This window comes from Coptis chinensis, chromosome 4 (assembly GCF_015680905.1).
Source record: "Coptis chinensis isolate HL-2020 chromosome 4, ASM1568090v1, whole genome shotgun sequence".
Taxonomy (NCBI): domain Eukaryota; kingdom Viridiplantae; phylum Streptophyta; class Magnoliopsida; order Ranunculales; family Ranunculaceae; genus Coptis; species Coptis chinensis.
Window position 1 is genome coordinate 96,942,365 of NC_141459.1, and position 21,294 is coordinate 96,963,658.

Genomic DNA, 21,294 nt, shown 5'->3' on the forward strand with positions numbered 1-21,294 from the left:
CAAACTCACATTGGTTGAACCTTCCACAACATTTATTTCGGTGTCTGAAGAATCACTTTCCTCATACGAACATGCGTCATTACACATATTTGTAGCCCAATCTCCGTCTTCATTAGAGATATCCACCATCACTTGATCACTATCATAATATAAATATGCATTTATTACTTCTTGCACTATAAGTGGAAAATAAAATGAACAACAAATAAAGAGCATACACGTGAAGCAACGTTAGTTTGAAGTTAAAATTTCATTTTAAAATAAAAAATAAAACAGACAATAGCATTTTAGGTTCACAAATAAACAATTAAAAGATTCACCTTTGTGTCATGAAGGGACAAAAGGTGAAGGTGAGTAATGCATAACGATAATTTAAGCAACGGAAGCAAGTAAAAAGAAACTAGCAGTAAAATTAAACTCCCCTTATTATGTGACATAAGAAAATAAACAAGTTCAATATGTTATTAAACTCCCCTTATGGAGCTCAATATTTACATGTCTTAAATCCTAGTATTGAAAATCTGATCAATTTCAATTTTCAAGGAGTAAAATACGTACATAATTGGCAATCCGGCCAGGCCAGGAATTTACTTATAAACTATCACTACTTCTCTCGTTATTACGTTGTATAGTACTATAGTTCTTTCAAGATGTGATTCCATAACTAGAAAGGAGAAGGTAAGAGTGTTCCAACATCATATTTTTTTTACATTTATGCCAGAAAAAGTGACAATTCAGTTTCTCTGGTCTCAAGGATTGTTTCTGCTCTTGCATGTGTCATGTGTGCCACTAAAATTATGGGCTATTTAGCTTTTGGGCCACTTTTTAATTGGATAATTTGCAGTTGGTCACCAATTGATCGTTTATTTGCGTTTGGGCCAAAATTGACTGTTGACTGCGTTGACTTTGAGTTGACCGTCTTGTTCCATCTATAATTTTCTAAAAATGGCTAAAATGCCCTGCGCATGCCATACACGTGACTTACTTGTGGACCAAACACAAATATTACTATTAATAGTATGACCAAATACTAAAAATTCTAAGTAATAGTCAAACACACAAAATCTAAGATTTGATTCAATGGCCATATATATAAGAATCTTTTTGTGACCACAACTTAACCAACTTACATCATGCATCTAAGCTAAGTTAATTAAAAAAATTATCGGAAAAAAAATTAATTAACATACACAGGCAAATACGACCCAAAAGTGATGGGTGGAAGAAAAACAAAATGCATATTATTAATTTTTGCATAATTGTACGAATTAAATAGTCTCAATCATTACACAAATTTTTTTGTAGTAGGAGCAAAACGAAACTTCACGAATATTATTATGAACACATTTGAGGTTGTCATAATTCAATTGCTATACTTAGAGGTTAGAAGGTATTTGCTTTTTATTAGCCTTTATACTAAAATAATTGTAAGATATTGTTCAAATTGAACTATCTCAAGCCTAAATTTGAACAAGATTCTTACATCTATATAAAGATGACCGATTGCAGAACACCTCGTACGATTTATTGCCAGTGTTAGTCATGGGGTTGAACAATCTATTGTTGATTCGATTGCTATCATTAGGTATAAATTAGAATATAATAAATGTTTGTAAAAGAGATTGAGTGGATATTTGAGTGGCCAGTTTATCCAATTAAAGAGTTTTAACTTTCAAAGAGGCGGTGGTGAACTTATGCTAATGGGAGAGGTGGAAGAATAGAGGGGTATAATAGATAATATAATTTTTTAAGGGTGAGTTTATAGACGTAACAAGGAGAATATTAACACTCTAAAATTATTGTTTAATGGTACCTAAAACATAAAATTGTACACCCCAATTAGCAGCTAATTTTATGTCAATTTAGAGTTGGTTATTGTATTTAGGGTCAATTATCAATTGCCCAAGTCTTATCTCAAAATTAGGGTTTGGCCCCAAAGTTTAACTATAAATTAGAGTTTGGTCCTAAGGGTAAATGTGTCAATATATAAAATATGGATGGGTAACCGTCAATTTTGGCCTAAATGCAAATAAACAATCAATTGGTGACCAACTGCAAATTATCCAATTAAAAAGTGGCCCAAAAGCTAAATAGCCCTAAAATTATAGGATCGACCAACAATGCCAGCAGTGATATCAGGATGAAAGTAAATCAGTTTAACTGTTTAACTGGTACACTTTTAGGTGAAGACTATGTTGTGTACGTGATCTCCAGACAACCAGTGCATCTAGTACAATCCCTATATATGCAAGAACATTATGCAATTAAAAAGTTTGGCACTTCTGAGGGCAGTTAAGTTGGTTGTTTCAAGAATAAAAAGTAAAAATCTCTTGAGAAAAACAATTTTTGCATTTTCATTCCAATGGACAAAGCTAATGTTACAAAATAGATTAAATTGTCCTTACAATAGAAGGATTCAATGGCCTCTTATACAGATTATCCAAAAAGGACCATTTCGAATCATCAGGTTATGAAACTATCCTTTGTTGATTGCACTATTGCAGCACTTCAGCCATGAAAATAAAGTTATACGTGACTATAGTCTACATTCTTAATTGCTTATACATGTTTTTAGAGTTTGAATTGAACCTACTTTAGTCTAAGAGTCTGTACTAATATTATAGATGGATGTACAAAACTTGAGAGGGAAAAATTGCTCTTGAAAAACTGAGGAACTAAGATAAGGAGACAAAGAAGCGAGTCTCTGAGCGATCACTGCTCTTAGCCTTAGTAGATAGTACTACTCTCGCCTAGCACATTTAATTGCGGATTCTGATGGCATCGGTGCATTTATATAGAGGAAACCATGATATATGTGTGAAAGTCATAAACAAGCAAGAAAAGCAAACTATTGAACCAAAATATACATGTAAAAAACTTGTGTTTGCCATTGAAGACCAAGCACCACCATATGTAAATAACAAATATTTTGAAACTAGATATTAATTCACTAATCAATCCATAGAAAAATTTCATGAACTAAGCCTAAATTACTAAATACTCATATCCAAACCTGAAGGAGTATTTGAGAGATGCCCAATCCAGAGTTTGAAATGCAGAGGATTTCTCTTGGAAGATAGTGAGAAAGGGAAACAATGGAGATGAACTCGATAGTTTAGTGGAGATGAACCCGAAAAAAGTATGAGAGTTTGGCGCTAACTGTTTTCCTTTTTTTTTCTTCGAACCAGCCTAAAGTAAATAGCGAAGTTTTATTTCACTTTCCAATTTCCACGATGGTTATTAGGTTGGATTAGTTTTTGGGTAAATTTGGTATTTCATGTACTTGTTTTTTTTCCAAACCAATTTATCCGGTTAACAAGTTTGTATTAGATCATGGATTTCCCAACAAAAATCAGATGTGGGGCTGAGATTAGTGCACATTGGAATGTATTGGAATGTTGTGCATGAAAGCAAACCTCTTAAATAAATGTTCACTTAAACAAAAAGAGTCATTCTAACATAACACAACCTAACCTGTTACACTTACAAGTAACACAAGCAAAAGAAAAATATCACCGGCCACGTGGATGTGACAACTTGATACCACCCAAACTGGTTTCCAAAAGAAAATAAATAAATAAATAAACAAAAAATAATAATACCGCCATGAATGAACTCATGAACACCATCTCTTTGTCTTGCACCACCTCCACCATGACCAACACCACCACCAAATCTCTCTATACACATATGTGACATTCTCCTAATCTCAATAACTCCAACCAAAACACCCAAATTGAATAATTGCACTAAGAATACAACACCCAAATAAATGAAAATTGTAACAAATTAAATGTACTCCACAGCCACAGATTTGTTAGAAAAATGGATGTGTAATTGAAAGTTCAAAACATGGAACTTGGATTTGTACAAATCCATTGAGAAATGAATGAGTAATTTGTCTCCCAAGTTACCCCACTTGAGATGAAATGGGTTTTACTTGAAACAATACGTAAATAGAGAAATACCTTTTCGAAATAGTGTGTGTAACGGTTTGAAATGTTGTATTATGCCAAAAAAGTGCGACCTTTCGAAATAAGCACTGGTTTGAAACAATGTTTTATGCCTAAATGGTGTGTCCTTTCAAAACATTGACTTTTCAAAGAGGTGCCTAACTTTTTCAAAGAGTCGTTGTGCTGTTTCGAAAAGGCAATTCTCACCTATAAATAGTGGATGAATTTGGAGAGAAAAACACACCATATCACACATTTCAGATCACACATTATTTCTGATCTTTCTCTTCTCCCTCTGTTCTTAATCAAATACGATATTGTGTTCGCTGATTGTATAGAATTGAAGTGCTAGCTTTCTATATAAGGAAATCCATTCTATCTTGGGAGACAGTTTCTCATCAACCTTCAAGCACCGTGAGGGGGAAAATCTGTCTTAAGGACATAGTATTTCTATACTAGGCTCGGATTTAACAAAGAAGTACAAGACACTTACAAGATAAAATATTTGTATTATTTAGTGATTGGTAAAGAGTAAGTATATTTAAGTTGTATATTCCTGACAAGATTTAACGTGTATCTAAATTAATATTGGAATCAAAATTGTCATCCGTGGTGTGAGATTATTACCACCAGAACACCATTTTTTATAGTGGTGGTGGATGGAAATAACAGCAATGGTGTTGAGATGAGAGAGGAGGTGATGACCTTTACATAACTAAAAAAGGAAAGAAAGAGGGAGATGATAGTGAGAGAGAGAGAGAGAGGTGGCAAAATTGGTTATAGGCCGTCGCCGGTTTCCATGGGAGGAAGAAGATGTTTTTTTAAGTGGGTTACCACTTTCTCAGTTTGTTAGGTTGTTTTTTTGTGTGGCATTATTTCATTGGATTGTGTTACACATTAAGTGTGAGTGTGTGACACAATGTATTACACTATATTTCCCAAACAAAAAGTTTCAATTCACTAAAAATTTCGATAGCCACTGAAAATGAAAATTTCATAAAATTTTGGCGAATTAAGATTCTTGACTCATTGCCAACTAATTTTGAGTTGAGTTTCCTAATGATTTCACAGCAACCATTTATGAGCTTGGGCCTAGTTAGTAGTGAGTCGTGGAACCTACCATTTACCTATTTACTATTTTTATCTAGAGTTGTCAACGGGCCAGACTTGAACGGGACACACCTAAATCCAGACCAAACCTAAAACATATATGAATTTTCAAGTCCAAGCCCGGTCTAGGTTCTATTGGACAAGTTCGGATTCAGCCTGGGCCTAGCAATATATGAAAACTTTTTTTTTTTTTTTTTTTTTTTAAATCAATTAAATTTGTAAGTAGCAAGAGTCAAATTCTCATCTCTTGTGGCAAACACAACACTGACCAACATTGCTTCCAATTTTCTATATACACTATTAGTAAATATATTACTAATATTAATTATAAAACACACAAATCTACCATAGCTTTCGGGCCAGACCATTATCGACCAGATAAGGGTATATCCACACCTAGCCCAATAACCTTAATTATCTGACTAAATGTAAAGTCTAAATTCTTGTCTTATCGGTTTGGATTCAATAGGACTTTGGGTTTGTCCCGGCATATTGGCAACCCTATTTTTATCCCTGAAAAACAATGTGGCAATCATTTCCATGCATTTTCCCATTGAAGTGAAGAGAATTTAAATGATTTTACTATTTCAAAAATTAGGTCCAACATATTATCCTTTCCAATTTTGCACTGTTACCTCCAAATTATAAACCAAAACCCGTTAAAACTTAGCTAAAAATAGGCCTGCGGAATTTTGAATCTTAAAATAAGGATGAATATTGGTCTTTCTTAGAGGGTTAGGACAACCGGAATCATGGTGGCTAAAACAAACCTTCAACTTATTCTAGATTTTGGGAAATTTGTTCTTCTTCCTCTCTTGATGTTTATTTCTTTAGACAATGAAATTTCCTGTTCGACAATTTTACTTCCATTCTTTTGACAATATCAAATGTTTTTTTTGAAAATATTTTTTTCATAGATTTTCAAATTGTACTATGCTGTGTGGAAAAAATGTATTTTGTTAATTATGGCGCAAAACCAATATATAACCTGAATCAAGAATCAGCCTAACATTTTGTTCCTGTATCCGTTTTATATTTGAAGATCATAGACATAATATCTTCAACAGCAAGCTACTTTGGTGGTGGGTGCTCTCTGGACCTAAGAGCCTTTCCCACATCCTAAATGACAATGAAAATGAAGGGCCTTTTAAAAGGTTTGCGATACATCACACAAATCTTTGGTAAGTCTTCTTACCCCTATTTATATTTCTTAATTAATAGTGTTACATTTTTCAAATGGTGCTAGCATATTTAATAGATACTAAATACATAGATTGAGGCCATTTACTTGGATGATTTTGTTGTTTGTTTCGGTTGAAAACTCCAATTCTGAGGTTTGTTTATGATCATAACAATTTCACAGATCATGATGATAATAAGTATGACCGTGAAATGCAAATTGGTGTACCTACAGACGTTAAGCATTTAGCCCACATTGGATGGGATGGGCCGTCCGCCGTTTCGTCTTCGCCAAGCTGGGTGAGGAATGCTCCTTTATGTTTTTTCTTTCTTTTTTGCTTCTAGTATTATTTTGGGTCACCAACGTTATCATATTTTAATGTGGTTTAATTTGTTCTTTCAAATGCAGATGAATGAATTCCCGTTGAATTCTGAACTTTCATCAGCCCCATTCAGTGTTGCAAAAGAAGCTAATTTGTATCGTAGAACCATGTCAACTTCCAGAGGTTTGATTCCTATGTCAACAACTTACCATCATATCATCATTTACGGACTACAGGCACTTACACTTGATTTCCGAAGTTATATCTATGGTAGATTATTTCTTTCACTTCAATATTTAAATGACACGATTGATATGCAGATGCAGCTCATATTGGTGGAATCCAAATTTCTTCAATTCAAAGCTTATGCGAATCACCAAAGCCATCAACACCAAGTCACGCACACATGGGAGCACGCCCAACAACTGATGCTTCAACACAAACTCCAGATATACCAGTGCAAATACAAGGCCATGAATCTGCAAGTTTATCCATTAACGTGACTTCTACTCAAGAATCACCGAATCGAACCAAAACAAGTAAGCGGAACAAGAACTCAAATAAGGTTCCAAATGAAGGAACTGTATATGACTCACAATCAGAAAGTTCGCCTTCGGTTTTAAAACAGTCTCGTAAGAAGAAGTCGTCGAAGAAGCATCATAATGGTGGAGGTTCATCAAAGGGTTCTTCAAGTAGTGGATGTTCAAAGTCTAGACGGAAAGCTGATACCAGTACTTCTTCTACTTACATGTCCCCATTTTCACATCCAGGCTTTGACTCTGGGTCCAAGAATGATGGACTGGTTTCTATTTTGGATAGTGTATCCTCAAAGTCTAGAAGAAAAGCTGGGAGAAATGCATCTTCAACTTACACTTCTCCGTATTCGAATCCAGGATCTGAGTCGGGGTCCAAGAATGATGGACTAGGCACTATTTTGGAGAGAGGGTCCAAAAAATCTAGACGAAAAGCTCACGCGTATGACAGCCCCTCTTCAACTTATAGTTCTGCATTTTCAAATCCAGGATCGGAATCTGGGTTTAAGAATGATGGAGTGGGTAGTGAGTTCTCAAACTCTAGAACAAAAACTTATGATAGTACTTCTTCAAGTTACACTTCAGCATTTTCAAATCCAGGATCTGAATCTGGGTCTAAGAATGATGGATTGGGTAGTATTTTGGGTAGTGAGTTCTCAAACTCTAGAAGAAAAGCCTGTGATAGTTCTTCTTCAAGTTACATTTCTGTGTTTTCAAATCCTACATTTTCAAATCCAGGATCCGAATCTGGGGCCAAACATGATGGACTGGGCAGTATTTTAGATAGTGGACCCTATTCTGCTTTCTCAAATCCAGGATCTGAAGCTGGGCCCAACAATGATGGAATGGGTACTATTTTGGATAGTGCACTCTCAAAATCTAGAAGAAAAGCTGATAATAGTACTTATTCGAGTTACACTTCTCCATTATCAAATCCAGGATCAGAATATGGGTCCAAGAATGATGGACTGAGTACTATTTTTGACAGTGGATCCTCAAAATCTAGACGAAAAGCAAATGATTGTACTTCTTCAACTTACACTTTTCTACTTTCAAATCTGGGCCCCGAATCTGGGCCCAAGAATGGTGAAATTGATAGTGGGTTAACAAAGTCCAGACGGAAAATGGATAGTTATCTGTATCCTGGATACAGTTCCGGATCCCACGCTGATGAAATTGCTCCAATCTCTGCTTTCCAAGCCTTAAAAATAGAAGAAGCCTTGAAAATAGAAGAAATGAGGTGATATGATTTTTTTTGTTCTCAGAAAGATTGTAAATTTGCTAATGGAAGCTTTTTAATTATGTCTTTACCATTCCAAATTTTAAGTACCTGACTTGTTGACGTGATTCTAAGGAATTGTTCGTTTCTAATCGTGTTGCAGAATGATGAATATAATAATGTTTAAAGACATGAAAAGTATACCAAGTTACTAATGTTTCAAAAGCACCAGGCTACATTTGTACATGACATTTTGCCGTTGCCGAAAAGATGGTGAAATAGGAGTCTTACTCTATAATTACATACGAACACTTGGTAGGGAGCGACTGCGCATAATGTCCTAAATGCCAGATAGGTGTTTGAACTTTCAACATTTTCCTACTCCTAAAATTAATCGCACTAATGCTATATGCAAAATAAACGTAAAGATTGTTAGACGCCGGAAAGGTGGAAACATAGCACTTGGGCAGTGGAGCGTGCTTCTTTTCCGTTGTACATTTGTACTTGAAAATCAAAACTGCACATTCCAGTTCAAACAGGACAAAGTACAAAAACCAACATCAGAATATCAAGAAACACGACAATTTCACCGTTCTATTTAAATAACCTTTCTCTTGTTAGAAAACCCAACTATTAACAAGTTTACCACCAAAACAAAATTCCCATGTATATGACCTGTATCTCTCAATTCTCACCTGTTTTCTCTATCTCTAAACTTAAAAACCAAGGACAAAACAAACACCAAATAAAAACCCAAAAAGTGAAGAAAATTGTGACAATGTAGAACTACTCCCACTAGAAAAAAGGACAGCACTGGGATTAACTGGTTTCTTGCACAATTTCGAGGACCCTTTTGTAATAACCTCATTAACACAGAGCTCATTGTTCCCAGATAATTTCAACTTTCTCCCCATCTTAGCTGAAAAAGTAGCAGAAAATGGTAACCTCCCGGTCAAAATATTGTTCTCTAAATTCAATTCTTTCAACACAGATTCCAATAGCCCAAATTCTCTTGGAACTATCCCTTCAAGCCTGTTATTATCAAGTCTTAAATAACTCACATTTCTCAAAAACATCCCCATTGAAGATGGAATTTCCCCAACCAGTCCAACACCAGATAATCCAATCCCTAAAATACCCCCAAGCTTTTCCCAAATTTCTGGTATCTGTCCACCCAAAAAGTTTCCACTCAGATGAACTTCTTTCAAACTCTGCATTTCTCCTAAAAACAGAGGAATCCCAAAGTTTCCTAACTTGTTATAACTCAAATCCAAAAACTCTAACCTCTGTAACTTCTTTAAACCATCTGAATCTTTCCATCAAAATGATTTGAACTCAAATCAAGTTTAAAAAGCTCAGTAATCTCACCAAATGAGTCCGGAACATTTCCTTCAAACCCATTATAGCTTAAATCAACAACTTTCAACTTCTTCAACTTTCCTAAACTTTCTGGAACTTTTCCATAAAACTCATTTCTAGTCAATGTAACTTGTTCAAGTTCACTTAACTCACCAACCCCATAAGGTATTTCACCAGTGACATTACTTCCAACAAAAACCAACCTCTTCAAGTTCTTGAAACTACTGATTATACCATCAAGAGAACCAAACAAAGCTGGGTTTTCAATGAAAACTAGTTGTTCTAATGAAGTACTCAAGTTTGAAAAGTACCCAGGGAGAGTAACATGTGTAGTTACATCAGTGAAACATTTGTAGAAGAAGAGTTTACGAAGGTAAGTTAACGAAGTTAGTGAAGGTGAAAAGGAAGAAGTGCTAGAACAAGGTGGAAATGAGGAGTAATCTGAAACATAACCAAAGTTGAGTTCAGTAATGTGGAGAGATGTGACACCATTTGTTTCGGTGAAGTAGTCACATGTTACACCGCGTGGACCTGAGTAACAAAGATCGTCTGGGTAGTTTAGTCTCCAGTTGAATGTTGAGTCTATTGATTCAAGGATATGGTAGAGTGATTCTTGTTCAAATGAACTAAGTGTTGGTGTTGGGGTTTCGAGACTTGTGCTGGAATCTGAGTGAGTTGAGGTTATGAAGAGGAAGAAGATGATGAGGGGTAGAATGGGAATGGAAAATAGAGAAGCCATGGAGAGGGGAGTTTGTTTTTCGGAAGTGAACTGAGGAAAGTGAAAAGGTTCAAGTGTTGGAAAGTGTTGGGAGTTGAGGTTTTTAAGTCAAGGAAAGTGCGTACAAGGGTATCGATAGTTGGGGTAATTACGTGGATGCCATGGGGTTTGGTGGAATTACAAAAATGGCCTATATATATGATTGTGAAAAGCATGGAGTAGTTGGTGAAATGAAAAATTAATGATGGGGTTTGGATTTGATGGTTTGGAAATGAAAAGTGGATGATGATTAGCATCTTCTCTGGATGAAGTGATGATGAACATATCTTATCCACTTTTTCCACTGAACAAACGAGGGTTACAATTATTGATCTTTAGTTTTGTAGAGATAAAACTCGGAATTTTTATGAAATGTTAGGTAATTTAGCTTCTAAAAAGTTTTCAGAATGTGTTGAAATGAATGGTAATCAGTGTTGGAATGTAGTGAAATGTTAAAATTTTAATTTTTCGGAAACTATTGTATGTGATCCATAGTTAGTGATTCTTGCTCATTTATTAGTCGCATAAACTTATGGCCCAAAAAGTGTATGGGCTAATAATACGAAAATACATACCTGAATTAACTGGTTGATCACTTGATCCTAAAACTGTTATTCCAAAAACATTTTACCTCCCTAAGCTAAGAACCGAAAATTTAATCAGAATTTTGGTCTACAATATGGAATTGTGGAGTGAATTTAATCGTCAAAAATTCAATTTTAAAGTGAGTCACAGCTTTCAATTTTACAAAGTAGGAAGTTGATCAATATATTATATAGGAGCCCCATGAGGCCATCCATGCAATGTTGCCCTCGAAAGACTAGAGTTGATTCAAAATCGAATAAAAAGGGAAAACATCACTAAGGGAGAGAAGCTTGGTGGTAAGTAGCTGGACAGGGAAGCGTTTTACATGCTGCACTGCTGCGCAATACACTGAAAAGGAAGGTTCTGCAGTAGCAGTTATTCTCAGTAGGTTGTTCCTTCCTCTTTTACATAATCGCCAAAAATGCCATTCTCTTTTTTCAGTACCAGACAACTAATAAAACACAAATTGAGGTAAGTAGGTAACTCCTAGGGACAATTCTATCAACACATCTAATTCCAGAACAATGCTAAAGAAGCCCAAGTGCACAACCATCTTCGACAATTGACCAAAAGCATATGGTCACCCATTGTTGGAAGGGAGTTTGAAGTTACTGAAATTTCAGTGTCTTTTGGAATTTCCGACAGATTTGATATAGTCATAGTGTCACCCATGTCCAATTCTTCAAAATTCGAAAATTTTATCCAATTTTCGTGACTCCAAATGATACTGTAGCGTTAACTACTTCACTGCTCAGTTAAAAATTAGGAAAAAATAAACGAAAATTCTAGGCTTTGTTTTTTGAAATTGGTATTGTCAGCTCTGAAGGAAATGACTTACACTCTCACATATCTGATTTATAAATTGCTGTAAAAATCCTCGAATACGCAATGCTGAAAAAATCGAAGTTGCACCATGCAACTCTATAAAATTTTGTTCCTTGCCGGTTCATTTTTGAGAAATAAATGAAGGTTACTGTTACTGCAATCTGTTTTGTACTCAAGCACGAAAACGAGTACTGTTCATGGGACCACTGCAAATGATCAGTAAAACAGCTATTTCGGCCAACAGAGGACGCTAAAGCTCGAACAAGTAACAAAGTAACTGACCACGTGGATTAACAGGAGAGCTGTGAAGTAAAAAGAAAATGGAAGGCGTTCGATGTTTAAAGGAGTGTTGAAAACGTGAACTTACGTGGCAGGAAAAAGAGTTGGTGGAGCCGACAATTATCTGCATAGCCGCCAACCGGGTTTGGTAGCAGACGTGGCAGAAGCATGTCTTCCATCGGTTTGGGGTTCAGATGGGGGGCCCAGTTTACTCGTACAAGAAAATCACATCAGGGCATTATTTGGAGAATCAATTTTGTTTGTACAAAAGATCATGAAGGACGGAGTTAATAGTTAGCGGAGATAATTGCAGAACACTGATGAACATTGCGGACTCAATCCGTTTCTTTTTAATAATGCCCAATAAGCAGTGATAATACCAATATTTTGTTTTTATTTTTAGTAATTAACTAGTGATCACTAATCAGGGAGATTTTGGAAGACGATGGAAGTTAGTAAAATAAATTAAAATACAAGTCCCTCTTTTTCTAAACAATTAGTTATTTAGTAACAGAACTTTTTTCTAATTTTATTGGATGGCAACCTCCCACACCACCTCTCTAGATTCATCTATGCTAGTAATTAATTCTCAACAGAGTAAAAAAGTTACCAACCAAATATGAGTAGTCTGGAAAATGTGAGAATTAGTTGGAAACTTTGAAATTATTGGATTTTGGTGACATCTTACATAGGAGTGGCAATTTTGTACACGACCTGTGCTATCCTGACACAAAATTAGCAGTTCAAATTGGAAAAAAAAAATATTGGGTCATTTAAAAGTTGACCCGCCGAACCCGTCAAATAAATGGATTATGTTATGATTATATATGTTAACCCGAATAACACGTTAGTAGGCCCAATTTGTTCTCGGGTCTAATAGATCGGGTCATCAACTTGTGATATGTATAATTTGTTTTAATACCAGTTTCTTTATTTTTTTAAGATTTTATTTGTCCAACTCCTTCAAATAAACGACTAGAATGATTAATCGTCATATTAGTTCATTCGATAAAAATATGTTTGAGTATTCAATTTTTATAGATATGTAATTGAATTATAGATAGTTTTTGAAAATTAATACATATTTTTTTATATATATTTTTGATAAATAAAATCGTGAAATACTAAATATTTTGTATACATGTTATTTGTGAATCCGATCTGAAACTAATCCGAAATTGATCCGCTGGCTTAGCGAGTCACGCATTATATAGGCGGGTTGGATTTGGGTTAGACAAACTCGACACGATTAGTAATTTGGGTCAGGTTTGGATTTGTTCTCCTAACGTGACCCAAATATGACATAACATAAACCCGATCCATTGCCATCCCTAATCCTACACTATACTTTTACAGTTTTACCAAGTAATATTTCGGAAAGATTCCATGCATTTTGGAATTTCAAACGTTTTCAACTTTTTGTATAGCCACTACAAAATACTAATGTATAACAAATTTTTGTACAGTTTAAGGGAAATTAGAGCGTCAAGTTAACAATCCAACAAATGAAATTTGACTATTTTAAACCCAAATCATTTCTGATTTTTGGTTAATATTTTCTCAGGCGTGCCCTGGAGATTTGAAATTTCTATCCTCGTAAAAAGAGATTTGAGATTTTATATTTAATGGAAATTGTGATCTGGATGTTGAGAGGTTACAAATTTTGAAACAAACTAATTGTTTGGTTTGGTGATATTCATGGCTTTGGATCTTGCCAGAATGCCAGGTTAGAAATTTTGAAACGAACTTATTGAACCCAATCAACCCATTAGAGTTAAGGGTGGATTGTCAACCCATTAGAAATTTCGAGGACTTCCAACATCTCTTCTTTACTTGTCCTTGGACTTCCAGGCTCTGGTTCTCCTCTTGGCTGGGTTTAAGGGTGGATTGTGATGCTTTTGAAACACAAAATTGGTTTAATTACTTTCGGAGTAGAGACAGCAGTTATGAAAATTTATCTCTATATGCTTTCTCTCTTATGTACAATATATGGTGGCATCGAAATGAGTGTAGGTTTAGCTTTATGAAACCTAACTTTATCTCTGTCTTAGAGAAAGCTTTCTATGCTTGGCAAGAGTGGACGACTGGAGAGAGTGACGTATCTGATATATCTCTTGAGGTTGGTTTACCTTGCATAGAGGAGAATTGGGTTGCTCCTCCCTTTCGGTAAGGTTAAAGTAAACTACACTGGTTTGTTTATGTGTGCTAAGAAAACAAGTGTGTCTCGGCTGCGGATTATTAGAGACTGGAATGGAGGGTGTATTGTCAGCTGCTACGCGATCGAGTAGAGCTTTATCAAAAACTGAAGCACATTTGTTAGCAAAACCGTGAGTTTGCGATTGGCCAAAGGCGTATGAACCGGTGGAAGCTACTTTTGAAGGCACCAAAAGAAGTTACTAGGATTAAACTTGGCAGAAGCGAGCGGTACCGGGTGGAAGCTACTTTTGAAGGCACAGTAAAGAAGTTACTAGGATTCTGGATGGACGAAAAAATTCAAATGGACCTGGAATGTTATGATAGAAAGCATTCATGCCTCTTTAAGTTCTTTTTCGTTTTTTGTTTTTAGAACCACTTCTGTAACTGGTAATTCTTGGTCAATGAGTTTGGCTGACTGGGCTAGATCATATGGACCAACGAACTTTTATATGTATTCTCCGGATGCTATTATGCAGGTTTTAATATAAATATATCTATGAAGTTTTTATCAAAAAAAAAAAAAAAAAAAAAAAAACACTTATCAAGCCTAAACACTTACTGTCTAATAAGTGTCTATGCACTGAAGGCCTCGAAGCTCAAGCCATATCCATCAACATCTCTATTTTCATTCCCTTGGATTATTAATTTATTATGCAGAGAAATTAGGCATGCCCAAAATGGAATGACTTATGGTGCACTCAAAAATGTGTTTGACTGTTGGTCACTAGCCTACTGGATTTTAGTAAATGTTAAGTTCGATCAAACGTCTTGATCCTAGCGACTACGATACTGCCATATGAAAGTGAAACATGCTAAAAGCTTAAGAGCAGATTTTTTTTGTCAACTTTATTAATGAAAGTAGGCAACCAAACTACAAGCCTAGTCTACTGCCACAGGCTTGCTTCTTTTTCTAAAAAGTGCAAAATTCGCAGCAGCCAAAAATACTGATTCGAAGCCAAATATTGTTGTCTGTCGGATAGAAAGAACCGCAAACAGACATTAAAGTTGTGTCTGATAATGCCGATATAAAGCGTAATTAATGGATGAGTATAGTGAGTTGGGTCTAGTGCCCTTCATCAAAGGGGTATGTTCTGCACACTTAATTGCGTTTTGTGCTACGTTGCTGTTTCGCCCATTTTTTGGTAAATATAAATAGGAAAGATTCAGCCTGATTGTTGTCAATAGCTCCATTTTAGAATAAAGTTAATCAACTATCAAGCATCACCTTACTTGCAGAATCACAGAGATAAAGCAAATCCAATGCACCAACAAAAACAAGTGTTAAACAGCTAAAGTCATTTTGACATCTGTTGGGCCAAAACGGCAGTCCAATACATCTGCTATCCTTCATGCCATTTGTGCTTGTGCTTGTGCTTGTGCTATATTACATAAATTATGAAAGATCACAAAATCACTTCCCAAGTTGTCAGTCTTTGTACATGTAAATTTGCATACTGGATTATTTGCCCATGTCTGGATTCATCGTTTGAAGCTTAATGTGAGTTAACTGGGACTTAAAAACTTGCGGTGCCACCAATCTATGTGAAATGATGTAGGTTAATATCTAGAGAAGTTTAATGGACTTGATAAAGATCATAACCACTGGAAACAAGAATTGAAAGTTGGGAACTTCCATTCCTCGAGTTAAGAGAGAATGAGAGAAGTTGTATTAGTGAGTGTAACAAAACCAACAAGTGATTCAGTACTTGACTTCAGATAAAAAATTGTCCGAAAATGATTTGTACATCAGTTAAGAAATAGTCTGAAAATCATTAAACTAGTGATTACAAACCACAGTAATGAATCCCATCCCAAAATTTTAAATCTATGGAACATATCGACTTAAAAAGCTAACATTTCGTTGACTAACAACAGAACCATTTGAGGCAGGGTACCTAGAAAAAAAGGCACTAATCTAACTGCTCAGAAAACATATTCTAAAAACCTAAGATTATAATTCTAACAGTTAGAAAGGTTTTCCACCTTATTTGGCACTTCCTTCTACTTGGGGCAATGGGGAACACCTCCCAGATGACCAGATCTTGCATTCTACTCCCATACGTACCTGCAAGTGCCGATAAAATGTAATTATCAAGACTTAATGCTCTTTAATAATGTAAGAACATACTGCAATTTTGCGAGGTTTAGATTGGTTTAGAGTGAATAGTTGAGAAAGAAAACAAAACGAGCCATATGACAAACTATAACAATGTGTTGTGATATGAGTATAAGCGCGACTTACTTGTTGACAAAGAGGGGACTCAGGCGCGACTTAAGAGTTTGGTCTTCCCATTCCAATTTTCGCATGAGGTCACTATATCCGGACCTGAGTTGTTTTAGATTGGGTGCACTGTTGGGACCCATAGGGAGCTTCTTTAAATTGGCGCACTCCACATGTAGTTCTTCCAAGGAAGGCCACTCGGAATATAAGTTGTGTACTTCATAGAATCCAAAAAGCATTGGTAGCCCAGATAGTGTTAAAATCTTTAATCGAGGGAACAACTTAGCCTGAACTAGAACAGGTTCTGTCTTCTCATCCATCTCTGATATGATGATTATATTCAACATTTCACTGCACCAACAAACACGAAGTTGTTCCAGCTGATTAAGTCTCTGTGCCATGGCTAATGAGAAGAGATATCTCAAATTGTTGCAATCCTGAATATGCATCTCTTTGAGGTTGAGAAAACATCCAAGTGGAACTGGCCCTTTACAAATTTCTTTCATGCCTTCCATACGAAGCATGGACAAGTCAGTTAGCTTACTGAAAGCAACTAGTGGAACGGATTTGTCTGTCACATCCACACTCAAAATGTGCTCTATTTTCGGGCAATCAATGAGTCTGAGGCACTTCAATTTGTTAAATTGCCCTCCTGCATCGAGTTGTCCAACATTCTTTAGATATTCCTGACCATAAGACCATAGTTCCAGATATTCTGTTTTGCCTAATAACTTCGACACCCAGGGGGCGAATTCCTCTGAAACTCCTAACATATTAAGAAACATGGTCCTTGTTCGATATTCCAGTGCAAACCTGTATACTATGTTGTCGGATGCATTCACAAGTATGCTGAATGTCTGTAGGTTTTGCAAACCAAAGGCAGCATCCTTGGTTAAAAAAGTAGCATTCTGCACTCTTAAGCGCAAACTTATTAAGCAAGTCAAGGATGCCACCTCAGCAAAACTAGCACAACTACTTCCATCTCCAAATTCGTTCACTAGCATGTGCAATTCTTCTAAACCTGAAAAACTTGATATAATGTTTGGTGGAATATTCTCAGTTTCACCTCTGTACAAGTTCAACAGCTTTAGGTTGGCCACTCCCATTATTTCGATCGGCAACTTCAAGGAAAACCCTGTTATTGAAAACTCACATCCAAGTTCAAGTATTTCAAGTTTCTTACATTTTCCAATATACGATACATCACTTAGATTAGCACACTCATTAAGATGCAGAACACGGAGCTTTGCAAGCCAAGAAAGTGACGGTGGCAATGACTGAATGTCAGTATAACTTAGATCTAAAGTCACAAGAGATCGCGCATGCCTTCAAAAACCTGTCAGGGATTTTCTGCAGACGCCTGTTACCTCGCAATGACAAGGTCAAAAGTTGGGGACATTCAGATTGCTCTGGGAGCTGAATAATATCGTTCATCATCAATGACATTCGCCTGCAGTTATGTATATTCTCTAAATGCCCCGGCCATAACTTCAATCCAATGCCAGCTCTTACAATAAATCCAGGAGTATCTTCTGATGCTATCACTGTGGCCACATCTCGCACAACATCATGCATCATTATGCCTCCACGATCCAGAATATGTCCATTAACAACTGTACTCCTACGCACTCTTAACATCAGTCCTGAAGCTATAAGGCTGTCGACCACTTTGTGTAATCTAATCTTTGCTTCCATCAAATTGTCTACATTCTTAAGTATGCGTTCGCCAATTGCATATCTTAACAAATCGTCCTCCACAATAATTTTGTGGTCTTCAGGGAAAGTACAACAAAAGAGGAAGGTTTTTTTCATTTCTTCACTTTCTATATAATCATAGCTCAACTTAATTGAATTGAAAACCTTAGCATGCATACCATCAACTTGAGGAAATATCGATTTCCCTAACTGTAGAGCCGCATCCTCCCACACAATTCGATCTCTGCCTTGCAATGCTCTCCCAAGTGTGACGAGTGCTAATGGTAGACCATCGCATTTATTGACAACTTCACTTGCAATTTTGTGTAAACCATCAGAGTACACAATATCAGTTGCATGATATCGAAACAGGTTCCATGAATCAAGTTGGGATAATGTGTGAACTTCAATCTTTGCTTGAGAGTTCATCATACAGCATGCATCCAGACTTCTAGTGGTGAATACCACTTTACAACCACTGTGCTCATTACCATTTGGAATTCCCACTTCTGCTAACTCGAGTCTTGTCCACAAATCATCTACGATAAGAAGAATTTTCTTCTCGTGCTTCAACCTCTCGCACAATTTTGCTGCTCTCAAAAATGCATTTTCCTTCGGAAGTTGCACTCCAAGTCCTTCCGCAATTTGTTCTTGGATACTTCTCAAGTCAGGGTTTTGTGACACTATTGTCATCACAACCTTATCGAAAAGCTTATCTTTTATGATGTCTTTTGCTACTTGTTTCATCAAGGTGGTCTTCCCCACCCCACCCATACCATACACTGCAACGATGCTAACTCTGTCATCCTTCAAAGCCGCTATGACTTCTTCCATAACCGACTTTGTGGAACCAAAAGCCACTTAAGTCAGCAATGGGCAACGATTCAAGACTTGGAGGAGGTGCAAGAAACGATACTGTATTCCCAAAGCTTTTCCCATCCAGATATATTTTGTTGATTGCGTAAATCTTTAAGTTTGCTGCTTTCCCCAGATGATAGCGAGAACGCCACCCTTTGAAAAAACTATTGATCCCCTCAACTTCACACTGAAACCATTTTGCCTCATCTCGAAGTGCATGAAGATCTACACTACTTAACCATGCTTCTACAGCGTATTTGATCAACTCCCCTCTTTCGCGGGCTACTTCCACCATCCGCTCAATATCATTATGTGTGTTTTCCAATTTATCGACCATGGTCTCAAGGTACTGAACGTTTTTCTTGTAATGAACAAGATACCTGATTCGACATTTAAGAGGAACAATTGAACATTTAATAATTTCTACAAGGGGTATAACAGCTATGTCCATTGTCAGTTAATATTCTTTCTTCTCTGTATCTGCATGTGAATCAAATAGCATGAGCTAGAAACGTTTTGGATACAAACAGAGAAACACATACAGATGATAAAAACGAATTAAGCTTGAGATATTTACTTACACTTAATTTCTTTAAGGAGAGAGTAGATACATGTGTTCTATGCCACTATTCTGTTATCTCCAATTCTCCATGGACCATCTTTTATTGCATTGTGGTTTAGGTCATGCTGAGCAGGCCGGGCTCATCTCTGAAACTGTAAATATAATATATAACTTTCAGCAAGGATAATCTGAAACCAGACATGGGAAGAAAATGATTTACACCATTAAAACAGTTTGTAGGGTCAATATATGCGAATATTCATCTGGGGTTTAGATGCATTCTAGGGCCTAGAAAGTAGAAGAATAATCGAACCAAAAATTACAAATAAGTGGTGGAAAATTAAAAAGCATGTTCACATTTAGTTTCTCAGACAAAACTTTGAGGCAATTAAAGATGATGCAATTGAATCATATATTACAAGACCTGGAACCAGTGGAGTCTTTTGAAAGATCAGTACGGCTATATAAAATTGTAGGATGGAAAAGGGGAGAATGAAGACAATTAGAGATGATGCAAAATGTCTTCAATTTTTAACACTTCCTATATATGTCATCCTTTCCAAATATAAGGAGATTATCCGCATACATGCTGTGGCAAAAGCTAATTTGATAACAGGGATGTCCTACGTCTCTACAGCATGGTACAGGTTCATAGACCTTAGCGCACAGATGAATAGGTATCGGTAAATTAGATCTCCTCAACGACGACCTCTTGTTGGTCTGAAGAAACCATATGCAGTGAAGCATTTCACACCTCAACTGTTACTGCTCACACAAAAGCTGAGCATCACTATGACACTATGTATCAGCGTAACTAATACACTGAGATAGAGGTAGGTGCAGATTAGACTAGAGGAAATGCTTTGACAGAAAATTTTAATAATGCTCTGACGCAAAATGAAACATACATATGATCATAAACCTATATAATCAAAGTGCAGGCAAGATTACCTCATATTGTTCTATACTTCTATATACGTACAAATTGCAATACTCAAATGGTAGATGATCAGGAATGCAGTGCAGATAGTGTGGGAGAACACGGTACCATTGTCTTGGTGCAAGAAGAGATTATTGGTTTTGGCCGAAACAGAATTAAGTAGCGGTACGTATAGTTGAGGGGAAAGATGAACAATTTGTGCTTCTCTCAGAGAGTTTAAGAGAAAAGGGCGTCCAATAAGTCATTCTGGGTCCCTTTTCACGTTGGAATTTCATTCGAATTAGTATAATACATCAGTCAAAACTATACCAAGGTGCTTTCAATTGATGAAGTAAGACTTACATATAACAATGAACAAGACAAAATTACTACAAGACTTCAAGTTACACGAAACCAAATAGTAAAATGAGAACAAAAATCAGTTCAGAGAACCTTTATATATATATAATAGCAGTCTCTTTTCCTGAGAGTGTCCATGTAGGCTAATTTTAAGTACCATTTTTACTCACGAGAAATCAGAATGGATTAAGAAAAAAATGGAGAAAAAACTGGCGGAACCACTTAAAAAGTAAAATGGAGAAAAAAACTGACATAGGTGTCTCCCACTTAAAATGGAAACCCCACCTCAAAAACCCACGACTGTTCCCAAAAAAAAAAAAAAAAACCCCGCTACTAAAATTAAAAACAACTCTTGAGATTC

General features: G+C 36.1%; 3 protein-coding genes and 1 pseudogene across 4 annotated transcripts; 1 reads left to right on the plus strand and 3 right to left on the minus strand.

Annotated features, from left to right (window-relative positions):
- The first annotated feature begins 5,746 nt into the window (after positions 1-5,746).
- On the plus strand, positions 5,747-8,518 carry LOC147505973 (uncharacterized). The gene is made up of 4 exons (XM_086604201.1): positions 5,747-6,244; positions 6,427-6,542; positions 6,652-6,748; positions 6,886-8,518. Exons 1-4 carry the CDS (start codon positions 6,187-6,189, stop codon positions 8,340-8,342), a joined length of 1,728 nt encoding a protein of 575 aa, XP_086460327.1. The 5' UTR covers positions 5,747-6,186; the 3' UTR covers positions 8,343-8,518.
- A 365-nt stretch (positions 8,519-8,883) lies between these two features.
- On the minus strand, positions 8,884-10,755 carry LOC147505974 (uncharacterized; annotated as a pseudogene). The gene has a single exon (XR_015220722.1). The product of XR_015220722.1 is annotated as an uncharacterized LOC147505974 (transcript).
- Positions 10,756-16,013: 5,258 nt separating this feature from the next.
- On the minus strand, positions 16,014-17,853 carry LOC147505975 (putative disease resistance protein At4g14610). The gene is made up of 2 exons (XM_086558340.1): positions 16,561-17,853; positions 16,014-16,383 (listed from the first exon to the last, which is right to left on the minus strand). Exons 1-2 carry the CDS (start codon positions 17,643-17,645, stop codon positions 16,368-16,370), a joined length of 1,101 nt encoding a protein of 366 aa, XP_086414466.1. The 5' UTR covers positions 17,646-17,853; the 3' UTR covers positions 16,014-16,367.
- A 9-nt stretch (positions 17,854-17,862) lies between these two features.
- On the minus strand, positions 17,863-20,862 carry LOC147505976 (putative disease resistance protein At1g62630; the record flags this gene model as incomplete). The annotated part of the gene is given in 4 exon segments (XM_086605664.1): positions 17,863-19,068; positions 19,070-19,572; positions 19,674-19,806; positions 20,606-20,862. Coding segments are annotated over 2 exon segments (1,680 nt in total), but the record flags the coding sequence as incomplete, so codon positions are not given.
- Positions 20,863-21,294: the final 432 nt, after the last annotated feature.

Coding starts and splice junctions, on each gene's coding strand:
- LOC147505973 (XM_086604201.1), top strand. CDS start 6,187: ATGACAATGAAAATGAAGGGCCTTTTAAAAGGTTTGCGATACATCACA. Junction 6,543..6,651: donor TTTCGTCTTCGCCAAGCTGG/GTGAGGAATGCT, acceptor TTTCAAATGCAG/ATGAATGAATTCCCGTTGAA. Junction 6,749..6,885: donor AACCATGTCAACTTCCAGAG/GTTTGATTCCTA, acceptor ATTGATATGCAG/ATGCAGCTCATATTGGTGGA.
- LOC147505975 (XM_086558340.1), bottom strand. CDS start 17,645: ATGGGAGTGGCCAACCTAAAGCTGTTGAACTTGTACAGAGGTGAAACT.